The following is a 15859-nucleotide window of genomic DNA, read 5'->3' as shown; positions in this document are numbered from 1 at the left end:
ACTTAGAAGGGGGCGGCAAGCGACTGGTAGCTTGAGAGCAACGTGTTGGAGACCCATGGTGTAGGACAACGACTTTTCATTGGCAACAGTATTAAACCAACCAACAATATAAAATATTAAGAAGAGCTCTTTTATTTCATTGAGTTAAATCGAAACAATGTCTTCTATGCTCATGGACTGATAGCCCTACTTGTAGGCAATATTACCCCGGCTTGTATTTGGGGGCCGGCCTTTATTTGTCCGAATCGGCCACGCCCCCGGCTATTATCCGAGGCCCGGCTTCAAATAGAATCCCGGACACAATTTGAGGATTTACTGTATGTTTGTGTGGTTCTAAGATGTGGCCACTAGAGGTCAGTATAGCTTAATTCCGCAGTTGAGAGAAGTTATGCAATGGGATCACACAATCATGACAAAAAATCCCTGTTCTGGATTTCGAATGCTTATTTTAAAAAGGTAAATAATCTGAAATGACATCAGTTGGTTGGCCCATAAATCCACATAGAGCCTGGGCTTGTTATTAAGAATAAAATTAATGTCTGACTGCAAGTCGACCAATGTATGTCTGGCCAAATGTTCTTAACCATGCCCAGTAAACTCCTTCGCAACAGCCCACTGGAGTACCTCAAACTATGAAGGAATTATTACTGAGGTTAGGCTTAAACCTAAATAGACATGTAACCTCCATCAGCATAAACTGTATAAGAGACTACATGAAAATGTATGGGAGTAACAAGTCTGAATATTGTAATATGCTTGCAAAGGTTAAAAAGGAACTAAGGTTTGCCAAAAGGCTAGATGCTGAATGTTATCCTAAGTATTTCTTTCACTTCTGTAGTAGGAAAAGATAAGTTAAAGAGGAGATTAAGTGCATTAAGAATAACCAAGGAGCGCACTGCCTTATAAGAATAAGGGTATTGCTGATGCTTTAGATGGTTAGTTTGTTGAGAGTTTTACCAGGGTGGCTGGAATACTCAATACTCAGAATGTCTTAACCGATATATAGAGATAGGGGATAAATAAATACTAGATAAATGACATAAACTAAAGATAAATAAGGTAGCAGGGCCCAATAGCATATTTCCAAGCCTTCTCAAAGAGTTAAGTGAGATCATTTCTAAACCACTGGCAAGTATTTTTAGACCGTCTTTATAGAAACTGGAGAAATACCAGACGACTGGAAACACAATATATTACCAATATATAAGAAAGGGGATTGTACTGATCCAGGAAACTATTGGCCTGACATGGCTCCGGCAGTAAGAGCAATCGTCTGTTAGTCGGAGGGTTGCCAGTTCGATCCCCCGCCCGGGCTGCGTCGAAGTGTCCCTGAGCAAGACACCTAACCCCCAAATGCTCTTTACAAGCCTTGCATGGCAGCCAATTGCTGTTGGTGTGTGAGTATGCACGGGTGAATGAGAAGCATCAATTGTACAGCGCTTTGGATAAAGGCGTGTGCCGTTCTGGGGACTTACGACAAGAAATCTATAGAGATACTGGAAAAAGGGTAAAAGAAGAGCAACAAAATTGATTCCATGTATAAAAATTATGAGGAAAGACTTAAGAGACTTAAGAAACTCTTCAATCTTAGTAAAAGGAGATTTAGGAGTGATTTGACTGAGGCTTTTAAATTCATTCAAGGGATTAACAAACTAACAAGCAATTCTGCAGTGTGAGCTTGGTTAGCAGAATAAGGGGGCATAAATAGAAATGGCACAGACATTAGGAAGTATTTTTTCAGAGTGGGCACTGTGTGGAATAACTTGCCAGGACATGTAGTGGAGGCAGAAACACTAGGGGGTTTTCAAGACTTTCAAGGTTATCAAGTTTTGATACAGTGCTAGATACTATTTAGCTTTTAGGCATACTTAGCAGTAGGTACTCTGGCATTGCTGGGCAGAATGGTCTGTTCTCATTGTTATGTTATAAACAGTGAGCAGTTTGTCTCTCTGAAAAAAAAAAGCCTTCTACTGGACATAGAATTCAATGACATGCGAAACACCCCCCCCATTTCTATGGAAGCATATCCATCCATCCATCCATTGTCTGAACCCGCCCATCCTGAACAGGGTCGCAGGGGGGCTGGAGCCCATCCCAGCATACATTGGGCGAAAGGCAGGAATACACCCTGGACGGGTCGCCAGTCCATCGCAGGGCACACACACCATTCACTCACACACTCATACCTACGGGCAATTTAGACTCTCCAATCAGACTAACATGCATGTCTTTGGAGACTGTGGGAGGAAACCAGAGTACCCGGAGGAAACCCACGCAGACACGGGGAGAACATGCAAACTCCACACAGAGAGGCCCCGGCCGACGGGGATTCGAACCAAGGACCTCCTTGCTGTGAGGCTATGGAAGCATGTCCATGCCAAAATTCAAATGAAAATGCTAATTGGCAATTACATTTTGTTATCATTTCATCATTAAAACCATTAATTAAAAGGTAATGTCAAGATAATGTACGCACTATATGTGATAATATTAAAATATAAATAAAAAGTAATTTCATATTAAATTTTTATCTACGACAAAACCCTGTCATAATTTAAATGAAAATGACAGCACATTTTAAATAACAGTTTCTTATTGTAACCCAAACTGTCATCTAGCTACATACATTACAAGTTCCCATTGATTGTGTCACGCCTCCCTGCTGCATTTGAACATTTTCCCCTTATGCCCTCCAGCAGGCTGATTGGTGGGCATGGTCCCTCCACAAGTGGCACCTGGAGCTGGTTTAATTCGGGTTAAAGGAGCTCCAGTGTTGCTGCTTGGGGGGCAGTAATATCATGTTGAATACCTGTCGTAGGACAGAAAATTTTTGTTGTATTTTTGCACCCGCAACATTGCTACTCCGACTACATGCAACACTACAGTCATACTGATCTCTCATACTCCATAATAACTTACTTTAAATAAATAATTTGTTATCTCGTAAGCCTGTTGTCGCGTGTCTCATTTCCCTGTTCACAACTAGAACGAGCCAGTCGTAACAATTGACCACTCATATGTCTTGCCAAGTGTTTCTTAAACTAATGTTGCTTAAACTAATGGTTAATATATTACAGTTAATATAGTTATATTATAGTTTATCCTAAGCAACTACAAGTTGATTTGACTAAGCAGTGGCCAATCCAGCCTGGAGCAATGTGGGGTTAAGTGCCCACAGCTGAACAGATCATACTGTGGTTACGCTGGGACTTGAACCACCAACCTTCATCGTCCCAAACAAGCAACTTAGCCACTAGGGCAGGCTGCCCCCTGGTCCCAGAATGGATCATGGGAGCATACGAGGTGGGCACCTGAATCAGTCTGTTGTCTGTTGTCTGTTGTCTGTAGGCTGTATGGTAGTATTTGTATTTGTCCCTGAAGGAACCTAAAAATCTGGGCTCCGACATTATAAAGTAAAGTAGTAAGTATAATTTGTATCCTGACATGAAACATTTTAAGAGCCAATGCTCTAGGCAAGGGTATCCATGGGATGTGCCATTTTGGAGGCTATAAAGTGAGTCTAAAGGGTTCTTGTACAAAATATTATCTAACGCGCCACCATACTTATATATCGAGCGCTGCGATGTATTCTGCTGGCTTTAAGATTAGTGATGTGACAGCCTTGGCTCTGAATCTCTACATAACTCTCCACCGACAACATTTTCACCAAACTGTGACTTTTCTGTAGCCCTGGCTTGTCTCTGTCTCTTCGGTTGGCTGCAGAGTGATGTCCTCATTGCGCCCCCATACCTGGAGCAGACCTCTTCCGTCGCCCTCGCAGATTCCACACTTATGAAAACATGCAGACTGCACCATGCTGAGATTTCACATCACATTACTGGCCTAGCTCCCAAACCGCTGTCCCAGGCCATTCAGAGAAACTGTTCTCCTCTCCTGAAACTGGCAGGTTATTTATCCTCTGTACCCTGCAACATCTACTGCTGAACAAGTCTCACCCAATCATGATTATCACGTAGCGTTAACACAGGCATATCTGTCACATAACTCTTACATTATACCTGTCAGATAAGTAACATTTGGCAAAAGAGAAAATGGGGGAAAATAAGAAAGGGAATGTTGACGCAGAGAGACAGAGAGAGGGATGGAGAGATAGCTCCTGTTCTACTAATTAATTCTGTGGGGAATAAATATGATAGATTATTCATAACTGTTTTAAAAGCAAGTGTGCAACGGATCTTATAAAAAAAGCTAGAGAACACAGTTATTGTGTAGTAATCTTGACTCTTTACATAATACAATGGTGTGAAAAAGTATAGTATATATTATAAATACTTCCTGATCCCCTCTGTATTTTGAATTTTAGCCTGATCTTCTTTGTAGAACTGCTCTAATTCAGACTTCGGAGTAGGAGTGATGGTGAAAGCAAAGTATGACGGCCAAAAGGAACTGCCAAAGAACCAAAGAAGATGACCTAATGTCAGATTAACACGGTGGTGGGGGTGTTATAGTTTGGGCATGTATGGCTGCCACACATGGTAGATCATTCGTCTTCACTGAAGATGTCATTGCAGAATTAATTCTGAAGTGAACAGAAACATCTTATATGCTCTAGTTCAAGCAAATGCCTCCAATCTCATTGGACAAGGCTTCATCCTACAGCAATGATGCTAAACATAAAACTGGAAAATGATTGACTTGCCAAGTTATTCATCCCGTCTGAATGACTACTACTACAACACCACAACACACACATATAAGCATACAAATAACAGACAAATATTATACACAGGGCACCACGGATGGTGCAGTGGGTAGCACTGCCGCCTCACAGCAAGGAGGTCCTGGGTTTGAATCCCAGTCAGCTGGGGCCTCTCTGTGTGGAGTTTGCATGTTCTTCCCGTGTTCGCGTGGGTCTCCTCTGGGTACTCCGGTTTCCTCCCACAGTCCAAAGACATGCAGGTTAGGCTGATTGGAGAGTCTAAATTGCCCGTAGGTATGAGTGTGTGTGTGAGTGGATGGTGTGTGTGCCCTGCGATGGACTGGCGACCTGTCCAGGGTGTATTCCTGCCTTTCGCCCAATGTATGCTGGGATAGCATGAATGGATGGATTAGCACTTTGCACTATACACAACCACAAGGCACTTACTCATGCATGCACACAACATGGTGCCAATAAAAAAGTATTTGCCTCCTTTCTGATTTAATCTATAATCGCACATTTGTCATACTGAATGGTCTCAGATATTTAGACAAAATATAATATTAAATGAAGGGAACCTAAGGACATGCCAAACAATAAAATGTTTTTCAGGAAAAAGACTCACCTGGTGATGTTCTGTAATGTTTACACGGTGACCAACAACAGAATAAAAAGCTGTGAATGTGCACATTAACTGCATGTGAATTGTTCAATTACAAATCTAAAATCAAGAAAATTATATCTCTTTCTCTTTCTCCCAGCCATTATGGAGGGCACTGCACGTTCGGTTCAGAGGGCAATAGTTTGTCAAATCACCTCTTTACAGAAAACAACCAATGTCTGCCGTTCCTGTGAGTGTTCTTATAACTTGAGCTATAAAGTGAGTAACCACAACCAGTTGGGAAAAATAATGTAAAATAAAATAGAAGCACTCACTCTAAACCCCAGGGTACCAACAGGGCAACAGGCCTGTTGGCATCAGTGTGGGAGTGACATAGCACTCGGATGTGATTTGATTGTGCTAAAAGGGCTGATTAGCACTTGTTATTTCCGGGTGAGTCACTGTGTATCCAACAGGCAGGAGGGGGAGGGTCAGTATTTACATAGTTAAAAATTCCCCCTTCCCCACCACCTTTTACATTTCATAAACAAGACATGCTCTGGTAATAGAACAGTCGCACAGGCTAAATCCATCTGATTTTTATTTTAATCCGTGGGTGAAAAATAATAAGTGGGTAAATAGTTAGTGTGGGAGATGGATGTGAGGAGTGTGTTTGTGGGCAATGGGACAGTGTTTATCTTTTCTGTTGCTTTTTTCAAGGTATGTGGAAGTTGAAATTTCAAAGAATGAGTGTTGAAATCAAAGTGGGTGAAATTGATTCGATTCATAGGAGGGCAATGCAACACATTGCTGCTGTCTCAATGGCAATGTCTGATGTTAGCACTCTGCTTTATGGGAGCCAGGATGGGCAGTCAGGTGGGGTCACCTCTGAGGGGTGTGGTCACTCTGTGGGTGAGACAAAGAGCCCTTTCATCCTCTGCTGGGCCCCGGTGAGTGGGCTTGATATGAGACTGCGGTGTGCCTAAAACCCCCGCTCCCCCCCCCCAATGCTTAGAGGCAACCCCCAGACTTCCATTTTTACTTTTTTAACTTTCGTCGTCCTGCCCTCCGCACCCCTGGCGTGTCTGTGTGGCGTCCCGCATGCGATGAGCCGTCCGGCTGCTGCTGTCGCCGTCTGTGTCACGGCCCGGAAAGCCCTACCTTCCCACGACTCCGCCCCCTGGGTCCGCCCTTCCTCCGTTTTTGCGGGAATGAAAGGGGGGCTTTGTTGGAGGTGTTTTTTCTCTCCCTCCTACGCCGTGCAGAGGGGTGGGGGCAGAGAGGATTTAAGGCAGCGCCCGCCGGGGACAGCAGAGTTAGGAACTGAGGGCTCTTGGGCATCATGTACAGGACTGTGCTGCTATGTCTCTTGCTCTTCGCTGCCCTCTGTCGGACGGAGGGGGCGCTGCAGGCCAGGAAGGCACAGAAGACCAAGAGCTCCCGTAGCCCGGCAAATGTTGCCATGAATGCACCTGTTGCACGTGGTGGAGTCCCCGTTCCAGGTAAGTGCCTCTTTGCAGCCAGGTACATTGGGTATTTTTGTCTAGCTGTCTATCACCTGTGAACCACAAGCTTTCAATTAGGCTGCTAGGCTTTTTGGTGGTTCATCCTGTGCATGGGTGGTCTGGTATCAGACCTGGACTGCACCAGTGAGGACTGCTGCCCTCAGGCCCACAGGACTGCTGCCCTCAGGCCCAGGGCAGCACATACATGGCCATAGTGTTGCCCAGGGACGAAGGAAGGCATTTCAGTCAGTAGGACATCAGTGTCTCATTGCACACCTGAAGCCCTCTCTGCTCATGAAGTGGCCTCCTCTGGTTCCATGTCTTTGAAAACAACTGGCAGCGTGAGGAATGAAAATAAGTAGTGACAGAGAGTATGTTTCTGAGTATAGAGTATGTTTCTGAGTATAGAGTATGTTTCTGAGTATAGCGTATGTTTCTGAGTATAGAATATGTTTCTGAGTATAGAGTATGTTTCTGAGTATAGAGTATGTTTCTGAGTACAGCGTGTACCTGTCTGTGCTCTCTCACTGTGAGGGAGGGGAAGGGAGGAAGGTGAACTTGATGAATGTTTACAATGTTTACAAATATATTATATATCCATATATTTACAGTGCAGTGAAAACGTATTTTCCCCCTTCCTGGTTTCCTCTATTATTGTCACACGGAATGGTTTCAGATCTTTAGACAAAATGTAATTGTAGGCCAAGGAAACCTGGGTAAGCACAAAACACATTTAAATGTTTTTCCCCTGTAGAAAATAACACCCTTAAACTTAATAACTGGTGTCACCACATTTAGCTGCAATAATTGCAACCAAACACTTCCTTTAATTAGATATCAGTCTTTCAGATTGCTATACAGGAGTTTTAACCCACTCTTCTGCTTTAATAAATACAAAGTGGTAGGTTTTTGAGAATGAACTGCTCCTGTCAAGTCTTACCACAGCATCTCTACTGGATCCAAGTCAGGACTTTGACTAGACCACTCCAAAACATATTTTCCATCAATTAGATGTGGATTATATTGTGTTTTGGATCATTCCCTTGCTACAAACGCCGATTACAATTCAGCTTCAGCTCATGGACAGGTAGAAAGGTAGAAAGCAGAATGCATGGTTCCTTTAATAATGGCAAGTTGCCCAGGTCCCTTGATATCATAGCAGCCCCATACAATCACACGACTATCACCATGTTTGACTTTTGGTATGATGTTCTTGTCAAATGCTTTATGCCAGACATAATACGCCAGACATAATGGGATCCATCCTTTCAGAAAGTTCCACTTTTCACTTCTCTATCCATGGAACATTATCCCAAAAACATCATCCAGGTGCTTCTGTGAGAGGACTGATATTTCTGTTGGTTAGCAGTGTTTCACCTCATGAATCTCATGAATCCCTTATTTTCCCAGTCTTTACTGTGGAGACATGGATGCTGAAATGAGCTGAGGCTGGAGATCATGTTCTTCAGGGATCATGTGGTTCACTGGAGTCCCAGAGCCTGAGAAATGCCTTTCCAGACAAATTTCAACAAATCTTTTCTCATCTCTTCTGGAAATTCCTTTTATCATGGCAAACCAGACCTACGGATTTGTCTGAATTAAAGCAGTTCTACCAAGAAAAGTGGGCTAAAATTCTCCCATAGCAATGTAAAATATTCATATCAAATTACTGGAAGTGTTTGATTGCAGTTATGACTGCTAAAGGTGCTGCAGCCTGTTATTGAGATTAAGCAAAAAATAACTTTTTCACAGAGGTATTATGGATGTTTGATAACCTTTCCTGAAAACTTTTCCTGTGTTTCCTTAGGTTCCCTTTGTCTAATATTACATTTTTTCTAAAGATCAGAAACCATACAGTGGCGAATATGTGATTATAGATTAAGTCAAAATACTTTTTTTATTGGCACTATGTTGTGTGTACGCATGAGTGAGTGTCTTGTGGTTGTGTATAGTGCTAAGAGCTAATCCATCCATACCTGTGAATACAATCTTATCATGCTTGTGTCTGGGTGAGTAAAGTGGATGTCTTTGTCAATGTATTTATGCGGGTTTGCCTTTGTATAATATCTGTTATTTGTGTGTGTGTGTGTGTTGTGGTGTGGTAGGGCGTAGCAGAGGCCGAGGCAGAGGGCAATGTGTGGTTGATGGACTGCCTCTCCTGGAGGGGGCGCTGTGGTCACCTCAGCCCTGCTCAGTGTGCCGCTGTGAGAGAGGAGCTGTCACCTGCAAACCTCTTCCCTGTGCTAACACAGGTATCATGTTCACCTATAACCCTCTTCCCTGTGCTAACACAGGTATCATGTTCACCTATAACCCTCTTCCCTGTGCTAACACAGGTATCATGTTCACCTATAACCCTCTTCCCTGTGCTAACACAGGTATCATGTTCACCTATAACCCTCTTCCCTGTGCTAACACAGGTATCATGTTCACCTATAACCCTCTTCCCTGTGCTAACACAGGTATCATGTTCACCTATAACCCTCTTCCCTGTGCTAACACAGGTATCATGTTCACCTATAAGCCTCTTCTCTGTGCTAACACAGGTATCATGTTCACCTATAACCCTCTTCCCTGTGCTAACACAGGTATCATGTTCACCTATAAGCCTCTTCCCTGTGCTAACACAGGTATCATGTTCACCTATAAGCCTCTTCCCTGTGCTAACACAGGTATCATGTTCACCTATAAGCCTCTTCCCTGTGCTAACACAGGTATCATGTTCACCTATAACCCTCTTCCCTGTGCTAACACAGGTATCATGTTCACCTATAACCCTCTTCCCTGTGCTAACACAGGTATCATGTTCACCTATAAGCCTCTTCCCTGTGCTAACACAGGTATCATGTTCACCTATAAGCCTCTTCCCTCTCCTAACACAGGTATCATGTTCACCTATAAGCCTCTTCCCTCTCCTAACACAGGTATCATGTTCACCTATAACCCTCTTCCCTGTGCTAACACAGGTATCATGTTCACCTATAACCCTCTTCCCTGTGCTAACACAGGTATCATGTTCACCTATAACCCTCTTCCCTGTGCTAACACAGGTATCATGTTCACCTATAAGCCTCTTCCCTGTGCTAACACAGCTATCATGTTCACCTATAAGCCTCTTCCCTCTCCTAACACAGGTATCATGTTCACCTATAAGCCTCTTCCCTGTCCTAACACAGATACACAATCAACCTGTAAACCCTTCCCCTGTACTAGCACAGTTAAAAACTAACCTGGGATTGATGTACTGTCCTTTTGGTACATAACTGACCTGCAAACCATTCATATATACTAACACCATTAAAAATGCCTTATGCAGGTAAGAGCAAGAGCTGACATTTCAATGATGTATCACATGAAAAGACTGACCATCTGGCTACTTTAAAGAATGTGTGTTCCTTACCATATATATATGCCCTCTGACCCCTGACCCCTGACCTTTCAGAAAGACGTCAACGTCCGTCTTTTGGCCACAAGGACAGGAAGCTGCCTCAAAGTTCAGCCAGGAGGGTGTGGACCGCAGCCAGATTCAGACCTGTGAGTGCTCCTTAGCGCAGCCAGGTTCAGACCTGTGAGTGCTCCTTAGCGCAGCCAGATTCAGACCTGTGAGTGCTCCTTAGCGCAGCCAGATTCAGACCTGTGAGTGCTCCTTAGGGCAGCCAGGTTCAGACCTGTGAGTGCTCCTTAGCGCAGCCAGGTTCAGACCTGTGAGTGCTCCTTAGCGCAGCCAGGTTCAGACCTGTGAGTGCTCCTTAGCGCAGCCAGGTTCAGACCTGTGAGTGCTCCTTAGCGCAGCCAGGTTCAGACCTGTGAGTGCTCCTTAGCGCAGCCAGGTTCAGACCTGTGAGTGCTCCTTAGCGCAGCCAGATTCAGACCTGTGAGTGCTCCTTAGGGCAGCCAGGTTCAGACCTGTGAGTGCTCCTTAGCGCAGCCAGATTCAGACCTGTGAGTGCTCCTTAACGCAGCCAGGTTCAGACCTGTGAGTGCTCCTTAGGGCAGCCAGGTTCAGACCTGTGAGTGCTCCAGTTCCCTACCTGGCAGGCTGCCGGTTCAGAAACGTATCTGTTGAGCGACAAACCAGTTGATTGGTTCTTCAGCTGAACAATTGACTAAATTATTTATGGACTGATTTATCAGTTGAGGATTGAACAGCTGTTTTTATGGTCTTATGGGATTGTGTATTGACTGTTGAATAAGTAAAACTGAGGTAACAGTGGCCCCTCTTCCCTTTGCTTTCAGTTTATTAGTTTATATAATTCATTTAAGTTAATTATTGATATTACTGTGGTCAGCAAGCCAATGTATTCATATGATTTGATTCTATTTGTCTTCTTATTCAGTGCAGAGCTGGCTCGCCCACTTTGGTGCGGAGCTGAGAATTTCTCACTGTCTCTCTGAATCTGTCCGTCAGCTGACACAGGCGCTGTCGGCTGTCGCTGTGAAGCGCGTAACAAGAGCGGTCAGGGAGGAGGATGAGGAGGATGAGGATGCATCTGTGATAGCGGGAGGGGGGAGAGACAATGTGACGATGACAAAGGAGGGGAAGTTTCAGAGGGACAGGACTGAGCTCGTGGGTGTTGGCAGTGATTCTGAAGATGAAGATGATGATAATGATGATGATGATGGTGATGATGACGATGATGATGTTGATGATGACAAGGATGACGACGATGACGATGACGACGATGATGATGATGATGATGATGATGGTGAGGAGGTTGTGGCGGAGGTTGGTGACCCTGCTGTCGGGTCTTATGCTCCCCCCGCTGAGGGGCGTGGCCTAACAGAGTCCATGCCCATTGGCTGTCTGCTGTCCGAGTCAGTAATCGCCTGCAGGAAGGCTGGCCTGATGGACCTGCCAGTCCTCACGGACCCCAACATCAAAGTGCTCGACCTGTCAAGTGAGTGGGGCGCACATTATCCTGCGAATGATGGGGTTAGGGTTAGGATTAGGGTTAGGGTTGGGGTTAGGGTTAGGGTTAGGGTTAGGGTTAGGGTTGGGGGTAGGGTTGGGGTTAGGGTTAGGGTTAGGGTTAGTTAGGGTTAGGGTTAGGGTTAGGGTTAGGGTTAGGGTTAGGATTAGGTTGCTGACATTACAATGGTGGATTAGAGTATTAGATAAAAGGGTTATATTAGATTACGGCACTGTATTTGAACAGTGTACTAAATTCAAACACCATATTACAGTGAAAACGGATCAGTGAATAGGACACAGTCCTATGGTCTGTACAGTACAGTATGACAGTTTCCTCATGTTGCCACATCAGATGATAATCCAGACCTTGTTTTTCCTGTCCAGAGAACCGGATTCGACACATCCCCCCTGAGGGCCTTGCGGGCCTCCCCAGCCTAGAGTGGCTGGACCTCAGTAAGAACAAGCTGACCGACTCATCTCTGAGCACAAACCTGTTCAAGGTAAGAGTGTAATGTAATGCTTTTCACACGCAAACATGTGCACACATGCATATGTACATGCATAGTGGCACACACACAAACACACACAAGCACACACAGAGCAGGGCAGAGTCCACTGAGTCAATCTGAGTTTGGCCTGTGCAGTAAATATGAAAATATCAGTCAACAGAAGAGAAAAGCGCAGTTTAGAAGCCCCTCCAGCGTGGGGTCACATTCTCACTCTTCACACTGAAGTGTGAGGTGTTTGGAGGCCAGGCTCTCAGTAGGGAGATGTGAGACACCTCTGAGACACCAAGGCCATGTTCTGCAGCCAGCTTTCTCTCCTACGGGACACGCTGTTCTGTCCAACTGCTCTGTGAAGCACAGCTCGTCAGCCTTAAAGCACATGGAGAATGTAGCAGAGCACTGAGAGCCGTCTTGTGGTCATACATCATCCTCGAGAAACACGCACACAATTCCTTTTCACGCACATCCCCATGAGTTCAGGTCAATAATTTAATTAAATCAATCTGCATCTTTACTGTAATATTGTTGCGTATAGAAAGCCTTCAGTACATTGTGGCATCTGAAGCCCTTCTGAAGCCCATCTGAAGCCCATCTGAAGCCCATCTGAAGCCCTTCTGAAGCCCATCTGAAGCCCTTCTGGCTCCTGACAGCACCTGACTAGTATAGAATGCCTTTAGTACATTGTAGCATCTGAAGCCCATCTGAAGCCCATCTGAAGCCTTTCTGGCCCTTCTGACAGCGCCTGACCAAGTTGAAGAGGCTGAACCTGGATGGGAATGAGCTGACCAAAATCCCACTACTGCCCCCATCCCTGGAGGAGCTCAAAATGAACGACAACAAAATCATCACTTTAACTCCACGGAGCTTTCCAGGTTGGTGTTTGTGCTGTTTGAATATTGTGCCCAAGTCTGTGTGTTTGTTTGTGCACTGATTTTTAATTGAGCTTTCAGCCTGGTGTGATTTAGATTGTAATATTAAGACAAAAGAGCAGAAGAAGAAACTGCCAAAACACATGGGATAAAATACATTGTGTCCTTTTAACGCAGATATTCCAACCCTGACATGAACCAGAACAAAATAATTACTCTTCATTACTTCATTGAACCAATTCTCTTTCAGTGTCTAATATTTGTATTGTTTATTGATCATAATATTTACAGAGCTGTTGATAGCAATGCCAGATTCAGAGAGAAAGCTTTTACAGTTTTTTACAATCACTTGGACACTAATTTCAGAAGCTTGAGGTCATTTTTCAAAACTGTAGACACAAAACTCAAAACGGATAATCAAAATTTTTCAAAAACCAATTGCTTTGGTACAATATACATAAACCAAAAACCATTTGTTTGCTGAACCAAATCACTCGTTCACACAACTTCAAAGTATTAGCATTGCAAAATGAAATACACACATTACATTTGAAAATACTTTGTTTTCGTTCATTACAAAGCATTTAACTACCAATGTATTCCACTTCTCAAAATGATAAGTAACTGCAACATTACTCCTAAAGCATAGTTTTATGAAAACGGATTCCATTTTTAGATCGTTTAGATCATGAATGTTTTAAGATACATAAATAAATCAGTTACTTTGGAACATGATCAATTTTACCACATTATGACTGAATGTAAGATTTCCTCACTATCCTTTGTCACAGTACAGGGGTTTTCAACATTTTATGACAAGCCCCCCCCCCCCCCCCCCTAGTTTGTAATTTGAGCTGGTGCTCAAATAACTAATGATTGATTTTACCTAGTGCTAAGAGCAGGAGTAAGGATGTGTATCCACCTGCAACAACATGCAGCAGTCAGATGGTCCATGTTAGAATAGAGATCAAGCAGTGAGAGGAGGAGGAAGAGGAGGAGGAGGAGGTGACAGACGACAAGTACTCCTTCAGAGAGGTGGCCTTGTTTCTCGTCTTAGAGGTGGTGGTGGTAGGGGGTAATGTTGTTGCTATGATTTAATGTTGTTGCTATGATTCAATTTTGTATGATTGCTAACAATTCACTTTTTCAAAACTCTTCATACAACTCTGCACCAACAAGCAGCTTGTTAATTTCATTCACAAAATGCATCAAAACTGCCAAAACACTGCAAACATGTCTCAAAGGAAAAGCACCAGCGCTAGATATATTTTGTCAATCATAGAACAATGATCTATAAAACACTAACAACCAGTGGCATTACAATAGACGTACTATTTTCTGTCAGTGATTTGCTAATTGGACTGTAGAAATGTTTAGATTTTGGTGGTTGAGCCTGATGTTTTTTAAAAGCAATGAAATCATTCAGTTTGGTCCACATGCAGTGCTCTTGTGCTAACTGTGTGAAAAGTTCTAAAAAAGTAAACTCTGTATCAATATTGCAATTGTAAAAAACAGTGAAATAAACCCACAGTATGTTATAATTATATATATTTTTTGACAGTATTCTGATTTTGTTCAGTGATTCCACTCTCCTCTATCGTTTCCACTAATGCCTTTATTTAGAACCACAAGAATAAAAACATGTATGAAGTATGTTTTCCTGGTATAGTCAAGTATTGAAAAAAAAACAAAAAAACAGTGAAGCTATTGGTGGGCGATCTAAGCCAATGTTCCTATAGTATTTAATGAAAAATGAGGAATTTGAACCAATGAGTTAGGAAGTGCAAGATTTCTTCAAAGATATGAATGCACAATGCATGTTTTGAACAGGCTGTGTTACAAGTGCTTACCATTTTGAGCATTGTGTCTAAGGTTTTGAAAATTGAACACAAACTTGTGAGATAAGGGTCGAAGTGATTGTAAAAAACGAATAAGAATGAAAGGTCAGAAAAGATATGCTCTACTAGCTTGGTCTGTTTTAATGAGTAAATTAAAACAGAATTTCTCCTATGGTTCCCATTATTAGATTGCATGGCTAAATTAGTTTTTATTAGAATACCAAAAAAATGAGTGTAGTTTATTTCATCCTGCTAATCCCTCTTCTGTTATAAGTATCATAAAACTATGAATGACATATGTGTTCATAAATTACATATGTTTATTGTGTTATTATTGTTAGTTTGGGATATTGTGTTCTGACAAAGATAGTTATTATTCTCAGAACGCAAGTGAATTAGTACTTACATGCTCACACATGTCACAACACTATGAGCTGTTCCCAGGTCAGTCCAGGCTGCTGTAGTGATTATAGATTAAGGCGCAGAGCTGCATTGGGCTGTTCCCAGGTCAGTCCAGGCTGCTGTAGTGATTATAGATTAAGGCGCAGAGCTGCATTGGGCTGTTCCCAGGTCAGTCCAGGCTGCTGTAGTGATTATAGATTAAGGCACAGAGCTGCATTGGGCTGTTCCCAGGTCAGTCCCAGCTGCTGTAGTGATTATAGATTAAGGCGCAGAGCTGCATTGGGCTGTTCCCAGGTCAGTCCAGGCTGCTGTAGTGATGATAGATTAAGGCACAGAGCTGCATTGGGCTGTTCCCAGGTCAGTCCCAGCTGCTGTAGTGATGATAGATTAAGGCGCAGAGCTGCATTGGGCTGTTCCCAGGTCAGTCCAGGCTGCTGTAGTGATGATAGATTAAGGCGCAGAGCTGCATTGGGCTGTTCCCAGGTCAGTCCAGGCTGCTGTAGTGATGATAGATTAAGGCACAGAGCTGCATTGGGCTGTTCCCAGGTCAGTCCAGGCTGCTGTAG

General features: G+C 43.4%; 1 protein-coding gene across 1 annotated transcript in view; it reads left to right on the top strand.

Annotated features, from left to right (window-relative positions):
- Positions 1-6603: 6603 nt before the first annotated feature.
- The window catches only part of si:dkey-6n6.1 (uncharacterized protein LOC100170811 homolog), a 14281-nt gene continuing 5025 nt past the window's right edge, over positions 6604-15859 (top strand). The window contains exons 1-8 of the mRNA XM_061257459.1: positions 6604-6763; positions 9355-9480; positions 9565-9690; positions 9817-9900; positions 10209-10300; positions 11175-11664; positions 12063-12178; positions 12924-13056. Coding sequence (XP_061113443.1) covers positions 6604-6763; positions 9355-9480; positions 9565-9690; positions 9817-9900; positions 10209-10300; positions 11175-11664; positions 12063-12178; positions 12924-13056 — 1327 coding nt within the window. The remainder of the gene's footprint in view (positions 6764-9354; positions 9481-9564; positions 9691-9816; positions 9901-10208; positions 10301-11174; positions 11665-12062; positions 12179-12923; positions 13057-15859) is intronic.

The sequence above is a fragment of the Conger conger genome, chromosome 10 (genome assembly GCF_963514075.1).
Source record: "Conger conger chromosome 10, fConCon1.1, whole genome shotgun sequence".
Taxonomy (NCBI): Eukaryota; Metazoa; Chordata; class Actinopteri; order Anguilliformes; family Congridae; genus Conger; species Conger conger.
Note: the sequence above shows the minus strand (reverse complement) of the source record. Positions and strands in the feature narration are given on the sequence as shown.